General features: G+C 36.6%; 1 protein-coding gene across 1 annotated transcript in view; it reads right to left on the reverse strand.

Moving 5' to 3' along the window:
• PEL1 (Eukaryotic release factor 1 (eRF1) family protein) overlaps positions 1 to 23,818 on the reverse strand; it is a 96,472-nt gene that overhangs the window by 67,157 nt on the left and 5,497 nt on the right. The window contains exons 3-5 of the mRNA XM_089832151.1: positions 21,671 to 21,746; positions 21,293 to 21,367; positions 21,123 to 21,179 (exon numbers count right to left, since the gene is read on the reverse strand). Of these exons, the coding sequence (XP_089688277.1) occupies positions 21,123 to 21,179; positions 21,293 to 21,367; positions 21,671 to 21,746 (208 nt within the window). The remainder of the gene's footprint in view (positions 1 to 21,122; positions 21,180 to 21,292; positions 21,368 to 21,670; positions 21,747 to 23,818) is intronic.

A 23,818-nucleotide genomic window follows, 5' to 3' on the forward strand; every position in this document is an offset into this window, starting at 1 on the left:
AATCCTTGAGCTTTGAGACAATTATGCCAATGGTGACCACAAGAGGCCATAGGGGACAAAGTTTCCAATCATGGACCTAGGACCAGAGATAATTAGAGCACCTCATCATGTCTCCCTATCTCAACATTAATTATGGATTGAGCCCATGAGAAGCTTGTGTTATGAGTGTCTTTCTCTCTTAACCCTAAAATGGATGTAATACATGTGCTATGATTACATTATTATCTAATTTGGTTACAGGTTGCAAGGTATGGTTATCTCATCTTATTCCTAGGTTAGAACTATATCTCTAACTATTTAAATGTTCTTCGTTTCATTTTGATTTTTGAATTTAGGGCAGATTCTCGGGCAATCCAGGAAAGGGACATTACAAGTACTTGCAACAATATAACAACAGAGAAGTACAACCGATTTACATACTGAATTAACCCTAAAACCCCCAAGATTGTGAAACCAATCTAGAAGTGGCAATTGCACAGCTTCATTCATTTCCTCATAGAGAAGGATTACATATAAAGAGGATAATAGAACAGCTACAACAACACCCACTATTGTTTGCTTCAACAGCCTCTCTTAATTCTGAAGTTGAACTATTCCTCATTCTTCAATCATCTTCACACTCCACTCACTCCGCACAGCCTCTCTTTATTCATTGTTATTTAATAGCTAACTTGTTCCAGTGATTTGTCTTTCACGCACTTGAGAATTCCTTAGAACTCCAAAAATTGAAGGATGCTGACACACTTCCATTACTTTTCATGTGCAGCTTCTCAGAGTGAATTTGTTACTTCAAGTAGACCATTGATCACAATGTATAAATTTGTCCAAATGGCTTCAAGACTCTTGCCTACATTAACAGACATTATCTTCATCAACACTTTGTTACTATTTGAACAGATGGTGTGCATCCACAACCCGTGTCAATCAGAAGTTTTGAAAGCATACATGAAATACTCCATTCAGAGCCTTGTTGGTGAATACTGTAATTGTGTTTTCCTAATACTTGTCAAACAATTATCCTATCTGAGAAGCTTTTGGTCCCAAGCTTAGAAAGAGTACCCTCCCAAGCTTAGAAAGAGTACCCTAACTTATCCTTGATGTACCAAGACAAGGCCTATATCAGGGGGTCCTATTAAGATTTTGATTTCCCAGTCAAGCAGCACATATAATCACACAACACACCCATACACAGGGAAGCACTAAATGCTAAACTTCAACAAGTTTATTAATTTTCTTATAACACAACAGAAACTGCTTATAGTTTTACAGTCAGCTACAGTGATTTTATAGGCCAACTATAGCAGCACACAATTTACACATATTATAATAATCTACAGAAAACTAAAACAACTAAATGTCGCACATCTCTCTCTTACTAGAAGTCTCCTCGGCTCAGCTTCATTCTCAATCCTCGACACAATCTTTAGAGAAGCTTCCCTTTCCTTAATTTTGATTTACAGAGTTTTATTTCCTCTTCTCTTGTTCAATAGGGGATCATTTTCCCCTCTTCTCCTACCAGAGATCCATTCTTTTATCATGAAGAAAGATCCCCTTCCCTGTTCTCTCCAGATTACCACTCAAGTCTTCATTTTAGGCAATTTAAATTATTACATCAATGACAGCCCCAGGCAAACTGTTACAAAGCCCATTACCAGCCTGAATGAGGAATAATGTATGGCCAAGAAAGCCTTTCACAACCCATTGCAAGCAGCTTATGGAGCAAAACATGCATCCACGCAATGTTAACTGCCCCATCAAAATTGAAAGAGTAGCCAAAGAAAAGGCAAAATAAAAGCTATACAGCCCCAATAAGTGACACCCAAGAAGATCGTGGAATTGATCGAAGCCATGAAGAAATAAGCCACCTAGACAAAGAATATGCCCCTATGTTAGCGCAAAAAGGAGAATGCTAAATCATAAAATACCCCAAAAAGAATACTGACACACAGCCGAAGAGTATAACCAAGCTTCCAATTGAAATGAACATCCAAGGCATGCTAGCAGATTACTATGCAACTCTGAAGAACAGGACAAACTACCACAAAGAAAATGAAAAAGGACAATGAGAATAAATATCCGGCTACACAAAATGGAAGGAATAAAATCATGACCCCCAAATCAGCCACCAGGCAGACAAGTACTCACCAACTCATCCAACTCATAGCTGCAAACTCTACAAGTACTCACCCATCCAAAAGCCAAATAAGCAGTAGCTAGAATCACTCAGCCCTTTCAGAAAGAAAAATAAATCTTGTGGAAAACTCACCTTACTCACAAGGAAAAAGCCATTACTTTCTCAACAATAGGGTAAAACTCAGCCAAATTTTGAAAATAAAAAGCAATTTTCATGTCAAAATTTAACATATTATAGGTCAAGCATTTTGCATACAGTTTGTTTTACAGCTTGATATGTAGAAATGCTACATACTGTATTCATTTTTTCAGCTTCAACCCTTCCCAAATCTTGTTGATTTATGCAATATGATTAAAGGGACTTCATAGCATTCTTTAGGGCAACATGTTTTAAACCAGCTCCAGGTCAGAAAAAACTTAAAATTTCCATATCCTTACTCATACTTTCATTTCTTGAGTCTATCTCTAGTAGGGGTTAGAGTTCTTCATTCTCCATAATTTTGTAAACTTTTGAATTTCAACAATCCAAGCCACTTTACCTTCAACTTGCCAATTCTCTCTTTGTTCATTTCAGTGCATATCCAATCACTACAAAATACAGATATATAATCTGTAAGCATAGCCCTTAGACATTTGAGAAGGATCCTATTTAACATAAATATGTATTCTACAATTAAAATTGTATTCATCTTTTAAATATATCCTTCAGGAGTTCTTGTGCCTCCTCCAAAGAATCTCTCCTCGAGGGTATCTTCATCACAATTTTACTGTCAGCTAATATTTGTAAACTAAAGATTGCATACTCCATTACAATTGTTCTTCATGTACATATATCAGTTGGAAGGGATGTGGTCAATAGTTATCATACAGATAATTCAATAAACACATGACTACAATAAGTATATCTTCCAATCCTCTCCTGTGCCACAAAAGTTATCTTTCTGATTATTCAATACACACGAGAGTACTGGAAGCCGTTCTTCTCAATCCTCTCCTATGCAACAAGATCTTTGAACCCCAATCAGTACTTCATTGTTGGTTTCTGCTTAACCATTGCCTTGAAGATGGCACTAGTTTGACAGTGAACAAAAGATGTAGTACTCCATAAGCATCAGTCTCATCATATGGTTAATTGGTTGCCCACAATCACTTGTTATTTGAATAGGAATTCCAAACCTTGTAGCTATGCATTCATAAATGAAGTTGTTGCAATCAAACTAGTGTTGTCAACAAATGCCCATGCTTTTGCCCACTTGGATATTATGTGGCAACCACACCTTTGTACTTCGGTTTTGTCAATCTTCCAGTGAAATCTAAGCCCCAACATTTAAAGAGTTCTTGGGGTTGAAAAGGCCAAAGTGGCTTACAGGACTACAACACATATTGATCCCAATACCCATTCTTTGGCATTGTCTTGTAATATAGGCCACCAATAGTCTGCTTGAAGAAATTTCTTTGTTGTAGCATGAAATCCCTGATCACTGTCAGCCATACCTCCATATACTTCCAAAAGAATACCGAAATCTCTTTTTCCGTGATACATTTCTCTGACACCTAATCAGGTCCTATCTTGGACAAAAGATCATTCACAACTTGGAATGTACATGCTTACAATACCACTTTTGTTTGTTCCAGAAGGTGCATGTCACTTATGATAGCATTTGGAAATAACTTTGTAAGGAAAATTGTTGTTTGTGCCTTTTGGAGGTTCACCTGAATTTATGTGAGATCACTAATGCACTATCACATGGCTTCTCCCTACCCTCACAATGATATTGAAAATGAATTCTTTCAAAGGCATCAACCAACCCCTTAATCTACCTTAGATAATAAGCTTCTTTACTTGATATATTAGTGCCTATTGTTCCAGAGTTGCTACGAGATATTCTTGAAACTTCTGAATGGCATAGACCATGCCCAAGGGTTTCTGATTCAATGGTACTATAATTCTTTTCTACATTGGATAGTAGACAAGTTGCAAAAGGAAATAGGGGGATAGTGATAGTCCATCATCTTCAACTTATGCCAAGGCAATCCCCAATGGAAAAGTTGAAAAGATCAACGTACACTAAAAAATTTATTCCAAACTGAATACACTAAGATTGGTGAGCTTACTAAATGTACCTTATGTTCTTTAAAAGCTTGGTCATGTTCATTGTATTACGATAATAGATAAGCGTCTATTATTAGTTAATGGTAATCTATTTGTAATCTATTATCAATATTAGAATGTTTCTAATATTTAGTTAGTTGTAGTTACCTATTAGCTTTCTTTAGCTTTCTTTTAGCTAGAATAGAATATTTCTATTCTTTACGATCGTTTCCTGAGAAAACATCGCTTTATTCTTTTGTATATATAGACCTTTCAGCCTCTGTTAATAAGCAAGCAAGTATTTTACCAATCACTTCGTAATATGGTATTAAAGCCAATTCTTTGAATTTTTTCGAAAAATATTATATCTTTTTCTATGATATATGCTTCTTACGGCCATTTTTCGGCAACTGCTATCTATTTTTTCTTCACATTTTTGTCAATTTTTGTGTTTCTCTTTTGCAGCAGGGCCGTTTTTGTTCAAAACCGTAATTTTCTGTACCGGATCTAAAAATATCTTACTAATTATTGGGGGGATTTTCAAGAGCTCAATTGAATTGTCCGATTTTTCTGGGTGCATTGATTTTCAAGACAGAGGATCCAGAAACCGACAACATATTCTTTCTAGGTTTTTCGAGCTCTTCCAGATACCCCTTCAAATTTTCTCAGTGTTAGGGCATTGATTATGAGGAGACCTTTGCTCCTACTGCAAAGATGAGCACAATCAGATTAGTCCTAGCCATGGCAGCACAATTTGGTTGTGATTGAGCTCAAACATTTGGCCTCCATTTGAGAAATGTGTTGGAAATTCATGATGGAAATATAATCATTAATGTCCTAGAAACAAGCATGCTAGAAAGAGGGATGTTCTACTGAAGATAGAAGAAGAATACATTGAAAAGATATGTTTTCAAATATTAGGCTTCAAGCCAGAAGGGCCTTGGTAATCTTACGGCCCATAATAGCAAAGCAGGAATGATTGCAATTCGAAGATTGAGAAAAACAAATAACAATAATATTACCAAAGCAAAATATCTATATTAGTATGGTTTTTCGTAAATGGTCAAGCAACTAATTTTGAATCAAGACAAAAGGATATTGAATGGTTTCACTTTATTAGCCCCTACACTCGGTATACCTTCAAAATCACTAGATAGCATGTAAGCCATGAATCAAAAAAGATAAGCAATCATAGGCATGTGATAAAGACAAAACATTGAAGGCATACAAAATAGCAAGTATGATAGAATTGAAAAAGCCTATATCATCATTTTGAAAGCCTGTCAACAACCTGCTCTGTAGTGGTGAATTTCCTTTCGAAACTGTGAATGTGTATGCGGTAGAATCATGACATATCCTTGGTATTTCTCAGTGGAATAAAATTTATCATCGGAAGCCTCTATATCTCAAAAATGATTGTGTAAGGATATCAAGACATCTTCCTCCATTGTCCACTAGTATTTCAAGAACCAATTGAGCAGGTTCAAATATATATCTAATGATTACTATCCAAGACATGAAAGTCCAAAACGACAACTAGGAATCCTCCGCCACAAAATTAAGGGTGTTGAACAGATTACAAATCCCCTCTCCATCTTTATATAACACACGACACATCCTATACCTTTGGTGATCACGCTACTATTGAGAGAGCAATTGTGAAGAAAGAAAAGCATTTTAACGCAAAGGCTTCTAAAGATGAGGAATTATATCTAACCTCCTACAAATTGTTATGACCTACTATACCTTAGAGAACTTGCGTATGAGGCAACAAACATGCATAGGATGATCAGACGGAAATCAAAAACAATATATTCATGTTTGTGAATCCATGAAGGATAAAAATATCTTCAGCACATAGAGAGAAGTTTGGATAGCCCTCTGTCATACATAGTAGAAGACATCAAAACACCACTGATTGCTTTCATATGATATGCCTGATGATCTTCTACCGATAAACCAAAGATATTTACAAAGCATCTCAGATTCAACGTTACAGGTGCAAACTAGTTCGGTTAAAGGATAAATGTCTTGTCTACTCCAAACTCAAGAAATTGACGGGAAGACCATTCGCATCAAAAGAATAAATTCAGGAATGTAGGCATAAATTGGCATGGCACGATTTAATTCACCAATGTACACTCCTATGATTCATACTGAACGAAGACACGTAGCATTTCTTTGTGCGATGGATATTAATTATCAATCAAATGATTATTAAGCACTTTAGGCAAACTCCAAGCATCACAAAAATTAATCCATGGTTATGTTATTCTAATCACAATTAGTTGCCAATAATGAAGGGTCACGATGCTTTTCATATAGTCTTCATCTTTTCATCCATGTATAAATATTTAGAGTTCTATTTTCAAGAGGGAGATGATATTGTAACAAGACATTCTAACATTCATATTCAACGAACAAGACATTGGAAAAACATTCTACAAAGAAGAAGTATTATATATTTGTATGGAGGGATAAGGAGCTTAAAATGACTTTGTAATATAAATTCATATATTTTATTTTAATAATAAGATAAAAAGGTCCTTTATTTATTTTAAAATGGCATGGAGATTTAAACTGCAAATGAATCATCTTTTGTAATTAATTTTTGGAATTCTATGTACAATTTAAATATCAGATAAGTGGACATGGTCATTTAGCATCTTAAATTTGATCACCACAAATATTGTGAAATATCAAATTGTTTCCATATTTGTTTCAAGTTTGTCTCCCTATTAAAGGAGTTAAAGTTCAATGTGGACTAATTTAAGATTGCAAATATATTTGCTCTATCGCATCTTGAATATTTAATTGTTGGCATTATAAGTGCATAAAACATTATGAATTTGTACGTGAAAATCTTCACTGAAGTTGACTCTATTGCCCGAATAAGTTAAAGCACTGGTCTATTGGATTTATATTTGATGTCAAAAAATCTATAAAATCTTTCTTACAAATCTCAAATCCATTATTAACAAAACAATATACAAAACATCCGACCAATTCAAACACTCAGCATTCAATTTCATTTTGATCGAGTTCGAAGACCTTGCCAACCGAAGAACTCCAAAGCTTAAATTCTCTTTAGAAAAGCTCTGAACCAAGGTGTTCAGATTCGAGGAGGAGGTCTACCCGCCTAAGTGTAGCAGAGCCTAAAGTGCAAGGGAATCAAAGTGATTCTCGTTTCTTGGCCAGAATTGATTGCAAAATCCTATTAGAGAAGTGGCACACTCTTGGATTTCCAATTTGCGGTTTTGGGAACCAACACGTTGGAAGGTCCATCAGATGGACGTCGAGAGTGCTTTCTTGAATGGTGATCTCCATGAAGAGGTCTACATGACACAGCCTCCTAGTTTCATGGTTGTCGGTAAAGACCATCAAGTTCTCAAATTGGTGAAAGCTCTCTATGGCTTGAAGTAGGCCCCTAGGGCATGGTACATGAAAATTGATAAGTACCTCAGTAAGCAAGGCTTCCAGAGGAGTTCTTCAAACTTAAATTTGTAGATCAAGACTACTGACAGTGACATCATCCTTGTAGTTATTTATGTGGATGATTTGGTCATCACTGGCAGTTTCGCATCTTTGATTCAAGGAATCAAACAAAATTTATGCCAGTCTTGTGATGTGACTGACCTTGGGCTCATGTATTATTGCCTAGGTGTTGAGGTTTGGCAACAATCTTCTAGTATATTCATCTCTCAGTCCAAATATGCTAGGGCTCTGTTAGACAAATTTTGTAAGCAGGATTGCAAGCCTGCATCTACACCCATGGAGAAAGGTCTCAAGTTATCAACTAAGTCTCATTCTCCTCCTGTTGATGATACTACATATAGACAACTAGAAGGCAGCCCCATCTACCTCTCTGCTACTAGGCCTGATATCAGTTTCGCAGTCAATTACATCTCACGCTTTATGACAGCTCCCAAGGCTGATCATTGGATGGCAGCAAAGTTTGTGCTTCGTTATGTGAGGGTACTTTAGATTATGGACTTCTTTACTCTCGAAGTTCTAATCCTAGACTTAGTGGGTTCACATATTCAAATTGGGTAGGCTTTGTTGACAATAAAAAGTCAACTTCTAGATGTGTTCAATTTGGGATTAGGTGCCATCACATGGACCAGTAAGAAGCAGCAGGCAATTTCTCTCTCCTCTACAGAGACCAAATATAGAGGGACAGTCAAGGCAGGTTGTGAAGCTATTTGGCTTCATCGGATGCTTGGGGATATGCAGATGTCACCAGTGAGACCGACTACTTTGTTTGTTGATAACAAAGGCATTATCAAGTTAGCACGAAATCTTGTCTTCTATGAACGAACCAAGCATGTGGATGTTCAATATCACTACATACGACAGTTGGTTGAAGACAGGACAATAGACTTGCAGTATGTTCCTACCATAGATCAAACTACAGACATTCTCACCAAGCCTCTTGCTCCTGATAAATTTGTCAAATTCAAAGAGCAACTTGGTGTTGTGGATAGATTAACCATTAAGGGAGGGTATTACGATAATAGATAAGCATCTATTATTAGTTTATGGTAATCTATTGTAAATATCAGAATGTTTCTAATATTTAGTTAGTTGTAGTTATCTATTAGCTTTCTTTAGCTTTCCTTTAGCTATTCTACTCTTTACAATTGTTTCCTAAGGAAACATCGCTTTATTCTTTTATATATATAGACCTCTCGGTCTCTGTTAATAAGCACGCAAGCATTTTACTAATTACTTTGTAATACATTAAACCATACAGATAGTGTCATTTTCTTTGTTAAGGTATCTAAGGGATAGCATCTTTGATGAAAAGTTAGTAGTAACAAATGAAGTATTATAGTCCCATTACATGATCTTTGATGAAAAGTTAGTAGTATCCCATGGATGATTATATTCCTATCATAACTTGATGCTTCCATCTCAAGAAGGAACCAACATATTTTAGCAAGGTCCATTTTCTATCCAATCTTCAAAACAATATGGCCTACAAGATTCCCTTAAGGTATAATGAATCTGCACTCAAAGGATTTAGTACCAATTTTGTTGCTCAACAATGTAGCATGCAGTTTGTCAAAGCTTGAAGGTGTTCTTGTCTGTTGTGAATGGACTTATTGGGTGAATATTTTTCAACCATAATGTGTTTGACAAGGATCTCTCCTATTTGAAAGTGAAGGCTCCCCCTTCTTATTGCTATTGAAAATGACTAACACTTAATTGTGATCTAAGATTATGTACACGGCAAAAATCAATAGGGTGTAACAAATGAAGTATTATAGTCCCATTACATGATCTTTGATGAAAAGTTAGTAGTATCCCATGGAAGATTATATTCCTATCATGACTTGATGCTTCCATCTCAACAAGGAACCAACATATTTTAGCAAGGTCCATCTTCTATCCAATCTTCAAAACAATATGGCCTACAAGATTCCCTTAAGGTACAATGAATCTGCACTCAAAGGATTTAGTACCAATTTTGTTGCTCAACAATGTAACATGCATTTTGTCAAAGCTTGAAGGTGTGCTTCTTGTCTGTTGTGAATGGACTTATTGGGTGAATATTAGTTTCAACCATAGTTTGTGAGGCAAGGATCTCTCCTATTTGTAAGTGAAGGTTCCCCCTTCTTATTGCTATTGAAAATGACTAACACTTAACTAGGATCTAAGATTATGTACACTACAAAAATCAATAGGGTGTTACCTTTACAATATTCTCTTTTTCCAAAATAGGTGTTCTTCCTTCAACTTATTGTCTTCTTCCAAATAAGATGATTTATTCTTACATATAACCTTCATGTACAATCTAGCAGCTTTAGTAACCAAGATGCTCACAAAAGCTCAAAGACTTTCCATGACTTTGTATAAAGCTTCAGGAACGAATATGGAATATATGTGCAGCTCAAAGACTCCAACATGCACTACACCTTAATGCACAAACATAGAAGATAAAAGAAGCACAAGGACTACAAGTTGTCTCTAGCTTGAGCATACTGCACTAGCTTCAAACATAATAAGAAGACCAAAGACTACAAGATTAAATTTAAAAGCATAACATTAACTCCAAACACAATGAGCAGCTCAAAGACTACAAAGCTGGGTTTAAATCTCCTTTAGATAACACCGCAATACTCCCAATCAACTCCGGATAATGTCATCACATAACAACTTGTTCCAACACAAACACTAAAAGCAACTTGGCTCTTTTATTGGTTGTAATTTGATTTACATCTAAAATTAACATTTTAGTGAGCTTCCCAAACTAACAGGGTTTTGTTGCATTCCGAAAATTATCCCTATTTATAATGAGCTCTCTCTCAGATATATATATATATATATATATAGTTGTGTGGCTTTGAGAAAAAGGTAGGAGCTGAGTGGCTTTGAGAAAAAGGTAGGAGAATTCTAATTAATTTTTGACTTATTTAAAATTATAGCCCTAAATTATTTTGACTTGTAATGTAATTACATATTCCCATGTTACATGTAATGTATCAAAATTGAATTACATAATGAATGATGGAAAGCAAACTAAGTGTCCACAGACACAACTGTAACGTATCAAAATTGAATTACATAATGAATGATGGAAAGCAAACTAAGTGTCCACAGACACAACTTTAACATCATCCCTTCTCAAGGAAGTCTTCATGTTATGTAGTTTCTAATGCTTGGAGTCTCCAGGTCCAATATATGGATGAGGGCATTTGATATGGAGCAGCCCAAAACAATTCAAAGCATTTCCAAATGTTACATCCCAAATTTTGACCTATTTTTTAAATTTGCTCATAGTCGTTGGATTTAACAGGTTTTTCTTTCATAATCATGTGAAGTAGGTAGTTATTTATATCCATTGTATTAATTGTTAATGAAGATGGCTGTTAACCATTATTTGTCATATGATGTTTAGAAGTTGCTTGATTTTGGAATTATGGTTAATAATTGAAGTCTTTTAAATGTTTATATGAAAATTATTATGGAACTTGTTATTATGGTGGAAGTGTTTCATGAGTGATTGCAAGAGAAAATGAAGGGGGGAAGCATTGCTAAACGAGATCAACGGAATGGGATATTAGCTTAGTCCAATAAATAGGATTGACAGGTATGACCTTAAACTTCTTGGTAAGGACCTAGCGACTTGAACTTCAGGATAAATCTATAGGACCCGCATGAGCTATTAGATAAATAATTTAAGAAACATAAAATAATTTAATTAAAATATAATACGTACCTCAGGATTTTAAATGATCTTTCACCATATTATTATAATATATACCTATGTACGTACACAATTATAAAAATGAAGTGCCACCATAATATTATATTTCTTATAATAAAAAGATGCCACCTCAACAATATATCTGTGTACGTAGATAAATATAAACCATAATTTTTTTTTCAAATTATAACCTTCAAATCTTCTTCCATCCTTTTATTCTTCTTTTGTTTAAAAACCGATTGAACACTTGGCATTGAATTGGCGTTCAAAGAGCCAAGATAATTATTTATGTTACAGAAGCTAAGGAGTCATGTTTTTTTTTTTATATATAAGTCGAGAGTGAGAGGCGGAGATATCTTTTCCAAGCACCTGACTACCTTTCTCAAGAGACCGACTCTCTCTCTCATTTCCGACTTTCATTCATAAGTCAATAACCTGCAAATATCATTTGAAAATCACTGCCGCCCATAGCATGCCAAGTCCTTTTTATATATAGTCTTGTTTGTGGAAGACATGATACATTTATACACTAGATTTTTGCGCCTAAAGAACGTTTGTGGAGGGGCTGAATCATAGCGGCCAGCTACGCTCATACTTCTTTTCTTTTCCAGAATAGTCTCAAGTTATGAAATCAACCATGTTCCAAGCTTTGCTGAATATTTTCATGTCAATTGCTATTGTTTTCTGACTTCCATAACAGCTAGATTGTAGATATAATCATCATAGATATTATCGGATAGAACCTCTTGAGAAAAGAGATATTTAAATGCAATAAATTTTGATTTAAATATACCATTTGGAAATCAGAATTCAATAATGTTTTTGCTAGTCTTAAAAAACATATTGTTTCAAGTCACAGTTTGTGATAAGATATATTATTTTCAATGAATCCTTTTAGAATGAATAAACAGAGCAGATTGCTCAGAATTTTCAAGCACCTTGGACTCACCGGCTGTATAGCCATGTAAAGGTGAAAAGGTGAGATGAAATCTACAAGAACACAGAAGTGGAATCAAATATGATTAAATAAATTAAATAATCTTACTTAATAGCTCAAATAAATTAAATAATCTTACTTAATAGCTCATGCTCGTCCTTATTAATGTTTCTTGTTGTCAAGTCGAGCGGTAGTGATCAAAAAACCTTGGCCAAGGTTTAAAGGCATGTTTGTCATCTGTTGATTATTTGATGTCAATGGTGTCAGTTATGCAGACATCTCCATCCATAACTGTGCAGACATTCTAAACACCAGAATGCTCAAGTGGCTGGACTAAGAGTATCCCAAGCCCGATCCCAGGGTAGGGAGGGTCTTTCTAATTCAATAGATTGTGTGGGGATAAGTATGGTCCGAGGTTGGGAGGTTAAGCCTAAGTTAATGCTTCTCCTCTTACCAAAAGTTGAGGCTTGCACAACCAGCTAAAGACCCATCGGATAATACTTGTATGTTTCTTTTCTTCTTTCCATGATAAGCATTTACTTTACTTGTATATAGAAAAAGATAGTTAATCATTATTATAGTTATTGTTAATCGTTAATCTAGTTATTTCAGTTGATCATTGATATAGACACTTTCAGTTAATTGTTAAATTAGTTGTTTCAGTTTGTTTACCATACAGGTAAAGAAATCAACGCATACAGACAATAATAGCAAAATAATATTCGCATATGCCAGAACATACATTAGGATTCATAATATTCGCAGTAGTAGATGATTGATGGTTTACAAAGATCCCAGACGGGCTATAAATACTACCGCCGAACCTTCCCGAAGGGGTCCGTCGACCACAATTATTCTATCCGCTACAAATTATTTACCGACGACGTCGGCTATAGAATACCGAAACACCGCCAGACCGTCGGCTACAGAATATTGAAACACCACTGAACCGTCGGCTACAGAATACAAAACACCGCCGGACCGTCGGCTACAGAATAGAAAATACTGCTGGAACCATCCAGTCGGCTAACACCATCCCCCCCAAAAAAACAGTCGTCTCCTGACGACTAACAAAATTAGGAGACAACTTACAGACCACAGAAGAAACTAGAGAGAAGGGGGTGTCCCAAAAGTGTGCTGCTGGCGACGTAACTCGTACACCTGCTCAGTCCGGATGCGAAGATCTGTCTGAATCTGAGAATTAACTTCGACGGCCTCTTTTAAAAGAAGCGTCGCATCCATGGCCTGCGTCCTCGCTGACTACATCTCGTGCTCAGCTGCATCCTTATCTCGAACAACTGCCTCCATACCTTGTCTAGCCGCATCTCTCTCCTACACCGTTGCTGCCAAATCTGCCAGTAGTGCTGCCCGCTCTGTGGCCCATGCTGCCTGCTGGCCGGCCAAGTCGGCGGCTAGCTTCTGTCTAGCCTCAATCTCAACTGCCAATGATTTCTCTGCTGCAACCATGTTCGCCTCCGCATGCTGACGACCGTAGTAAACATCTTTGTACAGTCCCATTATCTCATGTGCCAGCTTCATCATAGGGGTGTCATTGGGTCCCAACTCCGACTCAGTGGCCCAATCTGCCAACATCTCAGTTGTCTCCGTTGTCGGCCAGCCCCTGTCTATAAAGCAAGTCTGAAATCACCGAGGACAAATCCCACGAATATACGCTCTGATCAAGTGCCACTCCCTCCGCCGAGTCAGGGCCTGAATTGCACGGCACCAAATGTTTACCGTACAAGTAAAGAAATCAACGCATACAGACAATAATAGCAGAATAATATTCGCATATGCCAGAACATACATTAGGATTCATAATATTCGCAGTAGTAGATGATTGATGGTTTACAAAGATCCCAGACGGGCTATAAATACTACCGCCGAACCTTCCCGAAGGAGTCCGTCGGCCACAATTATTCTATCCGCTACAAATTATTTACCGACGACGTCGGCTATAGAATACCGAAACACTGTCGAACCGTCGGCTACAGAATACCGAAACACCGCCAGACCGTCGACTATAGAATACAAAACACCGCCGGACCGTCGGCTACAGAATAGAAAATACCGCCGGAACCATCCAATCGGCTAACACAGTTGATCAGGGATAAAGTTTCTTTCAGTTAATCATTAAACTAGTCATTTCAGTTAATCATTGATACAATTATTTTCAGTTAATCATTAATCTATGTTCTTCAATTGATCATTGATATGGTTATCTCAGTTGAACATGGTTATTTCAGTTAATTGTTGATAGTTAAAACAGTTAATGTCGTATGAAAAGGAATTCAGTTATCTATTCAATGAATGTTGGGAAAATCTCTTTATAAACTGTCTTTGTTTCTGTTATGAAAAACTATTTGTTACACCAAATCAGATAACTGGACCAAAACAAGGAAACAATAGAGAAAAACCTCACAAAAGCAACAAAAAGGTTCAAAATGGACATAGGGTAGACCAAGTTGAAATTCGGGTCTCGAGACCCAATTTGCATGTGTGAAGGGGGTGCAAGAGGATTCAACATGTAATCAGATCCTCAAGACCCGAATATAAGTGTAGATAGTGCAAGGAAATATGGAGTCGGGTGTTAGAGACCCAATTTCAAGTGTGTGGTGAGCAAGATATGTGGGCCAAGTCTTAAGACCCACCCTACATATGCATGGTGTGAGGCCATAATGGTTGGTTCTTGAGACCCAACACACTTAGATGTATGTAGGACTTGTCATGAAGTCTCAAAGACCCAATAACATATAGAGAGGGCGGAAGACTTGTTGGTTGGGTCTAGTGACCTAACCAACACCTTATGGTTGCAAAGGTGTGACTCGCAATCAAGTCTCACAGACCCCATTGCATCGGAGATCTAATGGAACTTGTCATCGTGTCTTAAGGACCTAATGAGACTAATGACATATGAGGATACAAAGATAACTTGTAATCGATTGACTTGGGGATTGGGTCCTAAGATCCAATTAACAAGTAAAGATCAATGCACATGCAGCAACATGTTGGTCAGCAATTAGGACCTAACACACACCTATAGCCCATTGTGCAAATGCAAGGAATGACTTGTAATCAAGGTTCAAAAACAGGATTACTCATGCAAGACTGAAATATAACACTTGTTAGTCAAATATTAGTTCAAACTTACAACTTTGTATCCATAAAGGACAATGCAAGAGCGTTCTAAGACCTTACACTATGAAATGAACAAATTTCATAGGATCATCCCTTGAATCATGCCAAGCAAAAATTGTGGGCAACAAGACCAATCATGTATGGAAGCTTTGAAGTTTCCCATCATCATCTAGCCAAAAGTGAGTAGAATAATCCATTGGAAACTCAAGGAATGACTCGTAACCAGGGTTCAAACACCTGATTACACATGCAAGACCAAACAATTACACATAAAAGTCAAAAGTGAAATCAAACTTACAACTTTGTATCCATGAAGGACAAAGCAAGAGCTTTCTAAGACCTTGAAATATGAAATGAACAAATTTTGTAGGATTATGCCTTGAATTTTGCCAAGCAAAAATTAGGGACAACAAGACCAATCATGTATGAAAGCTTTGAAGTTTCTCATCACCATCTTGTCAAAAGTTAGTGGAATAATCCATTGGAAGGTGGCAAGGGCATTGCACAACTCAAACAACATTTGATTGTATGAATAGACGTCATCTTCAACAAAAAAATGCTAACCTTTTTTGGCATTGCACAACTCAAACAAGATTTGTGTAGTTGTATGTCGTTCCTTTTATCCTCTTTCATTGTGTTATCTAGTTATAACCCAAGAAGTCATCAATAAAAGAAAATATATCATGTCTTTTTATTTCCTCCAATGAAGAATCTGTAAATGGGTTAGTGGATGAATCTTTAATTGTAATTATGTTCAAAATTTAAAATCAATGCATATTTATACTTGTGTAAATTCTTTCTTCAAGCTAATCTCTATTGGGCACACTCATTCAAATGTTTGTACTTTAAACATTATGCCTACATCAATAATTGTATCAATCTCCTCTTCAGTTTTGCAGCTTAGTTAGGATTTATTCTATATGCTTTTTTCTATACTCATGCTCTAGGTATCAAAGGAATCCTATGTGCACAGGTTTCTAGCAAAACTCCTTTCACATCTTTGTACACAAAACCAAAGACTTCCTTCTAATCTTTGAAATTTTGAAATGTTGAAACCCTCTTGAAAACACTGATTTTGGGGAAGAAAACCCCCCTAGCTAGCTAGTGTGATTTCATCTAGGAATCACCTTTAAGCTGCAAGTGAAGTTTACCAGTTGTTGTTGCAATAATGGACTTTTTTTATGCAATTTGACTTTGTAGACTAAACTTTTCAAAGATTTTGAAGGGTTTTGTAGTGAGCTTGATAGTATTGTTGGTCATACCTCTCCGGTAGGTTGTCCTCTATGTTGTCTGCCCATAAAGATGGCATTGTAATTTATTTTGATGGCTCTTGTTAGCAAATTGACCTCCGTTAGCAAGTTATTGCAGGATGTCTCAGTGAAAAAGGGTGTGAAACATTTGTTCTAGAGACCATACCATTTTTTTGATGCTAGGTTAGATGTGGTTGGTAGTGCCTGGTCCTCTTTTGGTTTTACTGCCCCTTCGTACTTGGGCGAAACTAGATTATAAGGTTTGTGAGGTGCTTTCTAGTCTTATATAGCCAGTGGACCAGCAAACAATTTATATGTCACACCTGCAACCTTTGAGATATACATGTGTGTGTGAGTATGTGTATGCATGTATATATATGTGTGTGTATGCACCTGTATGTATGTGTTAGTAACAATTTTACAAGACTTGTCAAGTCTCGGGGCGAACCACCCTCAACGAGTCTAGGAGGCATGGTAGCCAAGTACTGTCCAAACTCATCAAGTCTAGAAACTCGCTAGACTCACCAAATCTAGGTGAGTCTCAGCCCACAGACTCGGCCATTTAATTAATGTTTTATGCATGTTTGGTTTATGACATGCCCATCTAGTATTTTCAAAACAAAAGTGAAAACAGTGTGCCCCATGAAGGTCTATGTGGTTTTAAAGGTCTCAATTTGAGCTTGGTGACGAGGACTCCACCCATCAAATGCACCAAAGGTGCTGCCCCCAGACCTCATGAAGTGTGCTGTTCCTTGACCCCCATGAGGAGAACTACCCCTCAAACCCATTTTGGTGTTGCTCTTAAACCCCATCAAACTATAAGTCTAAGCAAGTAATGGACCAATGATGAATCATGATAATAAAAATCTAAAAAATTGATGTCTAGTGTCACAATTTCTTACATCTTCACAATCACTGTTGACACAGCATTTAAAATTGGATTTTTATAATGTTATTGTATTGCTGATTATTATAATGCAATAGCAATTCTGATTTTTTTAAGTTTTACCAATCTGACTGTTAACACTGTATTTAATATTGTATTTTTATTTTATGTTATTGTACTGCTCATTATTGTAATGCAATGCAATTCTGAGGATTTTTATACGAGCATTTGCTAATTTATTTACTGGTTTATCTAAAATTTATTGCATAAAATTACCTGTTTGCATTCTGAAAATTATTTGTGAGAAATTTGAGGAGAATATCCAGTTGGGGATATTACACATTAGCAAGTCATTGCAGGTTGTCTTGACGAAAAAGAAAGTGAGACATGTTTTAGAAGCAAACCACTAGTTGAGCCATGCTTGTGAGGAGGGAGTGACAGACACCAGTCTCATTGCTGCCATTTTGCTGCTGGATTTCATGTGCTTGGTGACCCCTATGCTTCCTTCAACTTTTCTACCCCTTGTGCTTTGAAGAAACCTGATTATAAGGCGTGTGGGGTGTTTTCTAGGCTTATAAAGCTGTTGGACCAGCAAACAGTCCCTACCTCAGACTTACAACCTTTAAAATTTATATGATACAAAGGGTTTCTAGTGAATGTTGACATGACTATAGGGCCTTGAAGTTATACAAGCTACTGTTTGCTTTAAAACAGGGTGTCACTGCCCTTGCCTCTCCTACTCTTTGTACACAGATCTATTGTGTCTTTCTCCTCCACACGACTCATAGACAATGTTCTAACTAGGCTTGCCAAGGTTCAAGGTGATTATGGTGGTTTGCCAAATTCTGCCCTCCCCTGTGACTATTCATAAGATAACAATAATAAAATCTAGATTGCATTTTAGTGCTTGCACATAATTAAACCCTAGCTGAGGCAAGGCTTTGGTGCTTGCTTTGGTTGTGAGTGCAAATGTGGAAGCTTCTACAAACTCTAAATTAGATTCATCCATCTCTTTTCCTCCTCATTTAATGCTCAAGCTATGGGGACAGTAATGATACTTTTGTTTTGCCTGTGCATAATATTGAGATTGGTGAAAATATCTTGGCCCACAATTTTCAGATTGGTGTTAGGGATTAAAATGTGGTTAGTAAATCCAATTGGATTCCTTACTTAAGATGGAACAGACATTGAGGAAAGCTGATTTCTAGATTTTAAAGTTCTCAACTCATCATATAGAACTCGAATCCTAGATTTCTAAGGCTTCAAACCCTTCCTCTCCGATACTTCAGACATTTACCCATGTTCAGGGGCTTTCTAAATAGTCATTTCTGGTTCCAAGGAAGACCCTGACTTCTTCCTCATGGCATGACCTTAATTATTTGGACAAGGCCAGAGAAGATTTGGTACAAAGTTGAAGTCCATATCTGAAAGCAACAAATAGATTATGAGAAGCTGGAATTTAGGTGCAGAGTTTCCTTTGACATTTGGCAAAGGTTTGTGGGGACAAATGAAAATGAGCCCCAATGATGTTGCTTGATAGAAAGGAGCAGGGAATTTTCAATAGCTGATTTTTGGCTTACTGTTGCTTCCCTAATGGAATTTCTCTTTCTCCCTCAGGTGAGGTTTCAGAACTCCAAAAGGCTATTTATTCAGAAAGCTATCCCTCTAGATCATTGCCTCCTCCTAAGGTGTTTCCTCTTTGGTTGAGAAGTCTGGTCCCCCTAAAACTCTGCTTCCCAAATAGATGGGTTGTGCTCAGCTCTCTTGACCGATGGTTCTTATCCTTTCCCTCAGAGCTTGTGACTTTTCATAAATGATCAGGCTATTGTGATATTAGACCCCTTCAGCAGATCCCCAGTCGGCCAGTCCTAATAGGAAATCTTCTAGAATAAAGAGATCCTCTTTCCACATGGTTCTCAGATTCAATAATATAAGGTAGCTAGTATACTTCCAAGATAATGAATAGTTTTTAAGTATTCAGCTCTGTTACTTAAGAGTGTTCTCAGTTCTGGTCAAGGGATGGTTTAGCATGATCAGATCTTTCAGCTTCTTTTGTATTCCACTTAAGATATTAATTTCAATTCAATGGGCAACATACAATGAGTTTTAGGATCATTATACTTTCTTGGCATTAAGAGCCTATTGATAACCCCATATACTCTCCAGAACTATGATGTAATCAATTCACAAATTGCTTGGATTACAATGAGGGAAAAGTAGATGGAAAATGATTACTGAAAGAAACAATTTATGCCTAATGTGTCTACTAAATAGAATTCTCACTAATTCAGTTAAGCTTATGACTCCTAAAGCAGCCTGGTCAAAACATAAGCTAAAAGGATTAGACTTTTGCATTATGCTTGCACAAATGCCATTTGAAAGTAAGAGCAATTTAGAAGAGAAAAGTTCCAAATATATATTTTGGGCTTTAAAAAAAATCAAAGGCCTGTAAACTTCATTATCGTACAAGAAGAAAGATGGTTGCAAATGCAAACATGGATAAATTATTTTATCGAGGAGGAATTGATCTTAGTAACAATAAGCAAGAAAATGGAAACATTTTCTAACTGGTAGAACATTTAGTATCATTACTGAAAATCAAACCAAGGAAAAAAAGTATTGAAGTGGTGTGACAAAACAATGTAGGTTAGTCAAATGTTGTATTCAAACTTTGAAAGGTAAATTTTGTCGCAACTAGTACAATAAGATAAGATAAAATTATTAAAGTCCAACAAGAGACATTGGACCACCAAAAGGATCCAAGGGACTCAAAGATTACAAACTAGGAAACCACAAATAGCAGGAGCACCAAAGGGTGACCTAGAAAGAGCACAAGAAAGCAAAAGAGAGTGCCAAGGGAAGGACTACAAGACCTGCCTCGGCTGGAATAAAACCAGAACCGAAGGGTGAATTCCCACAAAGGGAGATGAGAAAGAAAACGAGGAAGAAAATAGTGGCTTAACAATAAGTGAGACATGGTAATTAGTTGAATTCTCACCTGATAAAGTGGGGACAGCTACCAAATAGTTTAAGATTAAACACAAATCAAATAGTTCAAGCGATAAGTAAAAGATTCCCGAGTTTGAATCATCCACTTAGAGATCATGCATCAGCTAATGCTCTAGGAAACGACAGTGTGGGACTGAAACTGGTTAGGTTAAGACTGCATAGCATCAATCATCACTGCCAGTACTTGTACCCATTAACCAGGACTTCCAGGAGGTTACATGCACCCGTGCTGATATGGACCAAGAATGCTTAACCATGTAGTTAACCACCAAAAAATGCACACTTAGCTTAACATTTTATCCCACTGCACGAAACCTAGTGATACACAGTCCAATTGTTATCTGCATATTTAACACTAGTGTAACAACTCAAAATCCACCACTACCTATTAATTTAATTAAGGGTCATTATCGAGTGTAACGCTTTGCTATCTATTAATTTATTAAAAAAAACAAAAGGGTCATTACCTTTTTTAATTCAAATGGCCGTTGTGTTTCAATCTCAATGGTATGAAATGCTCCAATCTGCATAATCATGTATCAGGCATTTCAATAATAATTCCTATTAAATGTTTCCTCATGGTTAAAACTTAAAACTTATAAAGTGCACAAAGAAGCTTACAGAGAAAATTAATAACCTTCACATGCTCATTCTCAGAAACATTTTTGCCACGAATTCGTAAGACTGCTGCCACATTGTCATAATCTATGGCCTATCATGCCATATGTTAGATATCTTTAATATAATCAGGATTCATACTTAATGTAATGTTTAAAAACTTGATGATTAATCATAAAATGCTGGCTTGAAAATTTGTGTCGCCTTATTTGAGCATCCAAACTCAACATCAGTTCTAACAAATTCATCAAGAACTAATGAGACATACAAACATGTCATCTGGTTGAAAAGTATTCTCTTGCCTCAACTTCCAGAAGCTACTTTAAAACAATACACACATACACATGTTTATGTATGTCTATGCAAGTACCACATAGGTGAGCAGAAACTGTGATACCTTAACTTCAATCTCCAGCTTTAGTTTAACACGTTCTACATCTCTGTCTCCGGAAGAAGACTCTCTTTGAACCTTCCTGCAAGCACCGTCAAAACCAGACTAGTTATTTCCAAGAGAGAGTTGCACAGACAGACTGATTAGCTTAATATGCAGAGAACAGAGGGTAGTCTTTGAGGCTTCTAACATGTAAAGAGTTCACTTCTACCTAGAGTTACCAAACTCATTGAATTCTTTGAGGACAAATGTACAATCTTTTAATTCATTTTTTCCAAAGCATATGTCCAAACTCCAAAATATTTTGACCCTTAAACAAATAACCCTGTAATTGTGATTCATTTTTTGTTCGGAACTACCTACAGTGCCTAAGAAAATATGAGGAAAGAGCTTATGTTGTCCTCCTCTATCATGTGAGCATGAAAGAATTTGGTGGGTCGGTATTACATAAATAATACTATTGTAAATTATAAAATTTAAGACTCGCGAATTTCTTAAAATGGTAAACCTGAAATGTATCAATTGGAAAGGTTACCACATTCCGTTGACGATTTGAATCTAAACTATTCCACTATAATGTGAAGGATGCGCCTGCAAAGTCTGAAACATGTGGACCACTAGAAGGGTAGCATAAAGTATAGGTTATCTCTATTACGAAGTAATTGGTAAACTACTTGCTTGTTATTAACAATGATCAATAGATCAATATATGCAAAAAGAATGATCAATGTTTCCTTAGGAAACGATTGTAAACAATAGAAACATTTTATTTTAGCTAATAGAAAACTAACAGTTAACTACAGGCTAACTAAATATTAGAAACATTCTAATATTTACAATAGATTATAAATAGATAACCATTAAATAATAATAGATAATAATAGAAGCTATCTATTATCATAATACCCTCCTGTAATGATTAATCTATCCACTACACCAAGTTGTCGGCCAAGAGGCTTGGTGAGAATGTTTGCAGTCTAGTCCGTTGTAGGAACAAACTACAAGTCTATTAGCCCGTCTTCAACCAGCTGTTGTATGTAGTGACAATGAACATCCACATGCTTGGTTTGTTCATGGAAGACTAGATTCCGTGCTAACTTGATAACGCCTTCGTTATCAACAAACAAAGTGGTTGGTCTTTTTAGTGACATCTACATCTCCCCAAGCATCCAACGAAGTCAAACAGCTTCACACCTTCCTTAACTGTCCCTCTATATTCAGCCTCTGTGGAGGAGAGAGAAATTGTCTGTTGCTTCTTACTGGTCCATGTGATGGCACCAAACCCAACCTAAACACATATCCAGAAGTTGGCTTTTTATCGTCAACAAAGCCTTCCCAATTTGAATCTGTGAACCCCTAGAGTCTAGGATTCGAACTCCGAGAGTAAAGAAGTCCATAATCTGTAGTGCCCTTCACATAACGAAGCACACGTTTTTCTGGCATCCAATGATCAGCCTTGGGAGCTGTCATAAAGCGTGAGATATAGTTGACTGCGAAGCTGATATCAAGCCTAGTAGCAGAGAGGTAGATGAGGTTGTCTACTAGTTGCCTATACGTAGTATCATCAACAGGAAGAGAATCAAACTTGGCTGATAACTTGAGACCTTTCTCCATTGGTGTAGATGCAAGCTTGTGATCCTGCATATGGAATTTGTCTAACAGAGCCCTACATATTTGGACTCAAAAATGAATACACCAAAAGACTGTTGCCAAACCTCAACATCTAGGCAATAATGCATGCGCGCAAGGTCGGTCATATCAAAAAATTGGCATAAATTTTGTTTGATTCCCTTAATCAAAAATGTCAAACTGCCAATGATGATCAAATCATCCACATAAATAACCAAAAGGATGATGTCACCGTCAATAGTCTTGATGTACAGATTTGAGTCTGAAGAACTCCTCTGGAAGCCTTGATCACTGAGGTACTCATCAATTTTCATGTACCATGCCCTAGTGGCCTGCTTCAAACCATAGAGAGCTTTCACCAATCTAAGAAACTAGTCTTATTTACGAGCAACCTTAAAACTAGGAGGTTGCGTCATGTAGACTTGTTCTTGTAAGTCACCATTCAGGAAAGTAATCTCAACGTCCATCTGATGGACCTTCAAGCCAAACTGTGTTGCCATGGCTAGGAATAATCTGATTGTGCTC

Source organism: Cupressus sempervirens, chromosome 5 (assembly GCF_028749045.1).
Source record: "Cupressus sempervirens isolate cs-2001-9-10 chromosome 5, ASM2874904v1, whole genome shotgun sequence".
Classification (NCBI taxonomy): Eukaryota; Viridiplantae; Streptophyta; class Pinopsida; order Cupressales; family Cupressaceae; genus Cupressus; species Cupressus sempervirens.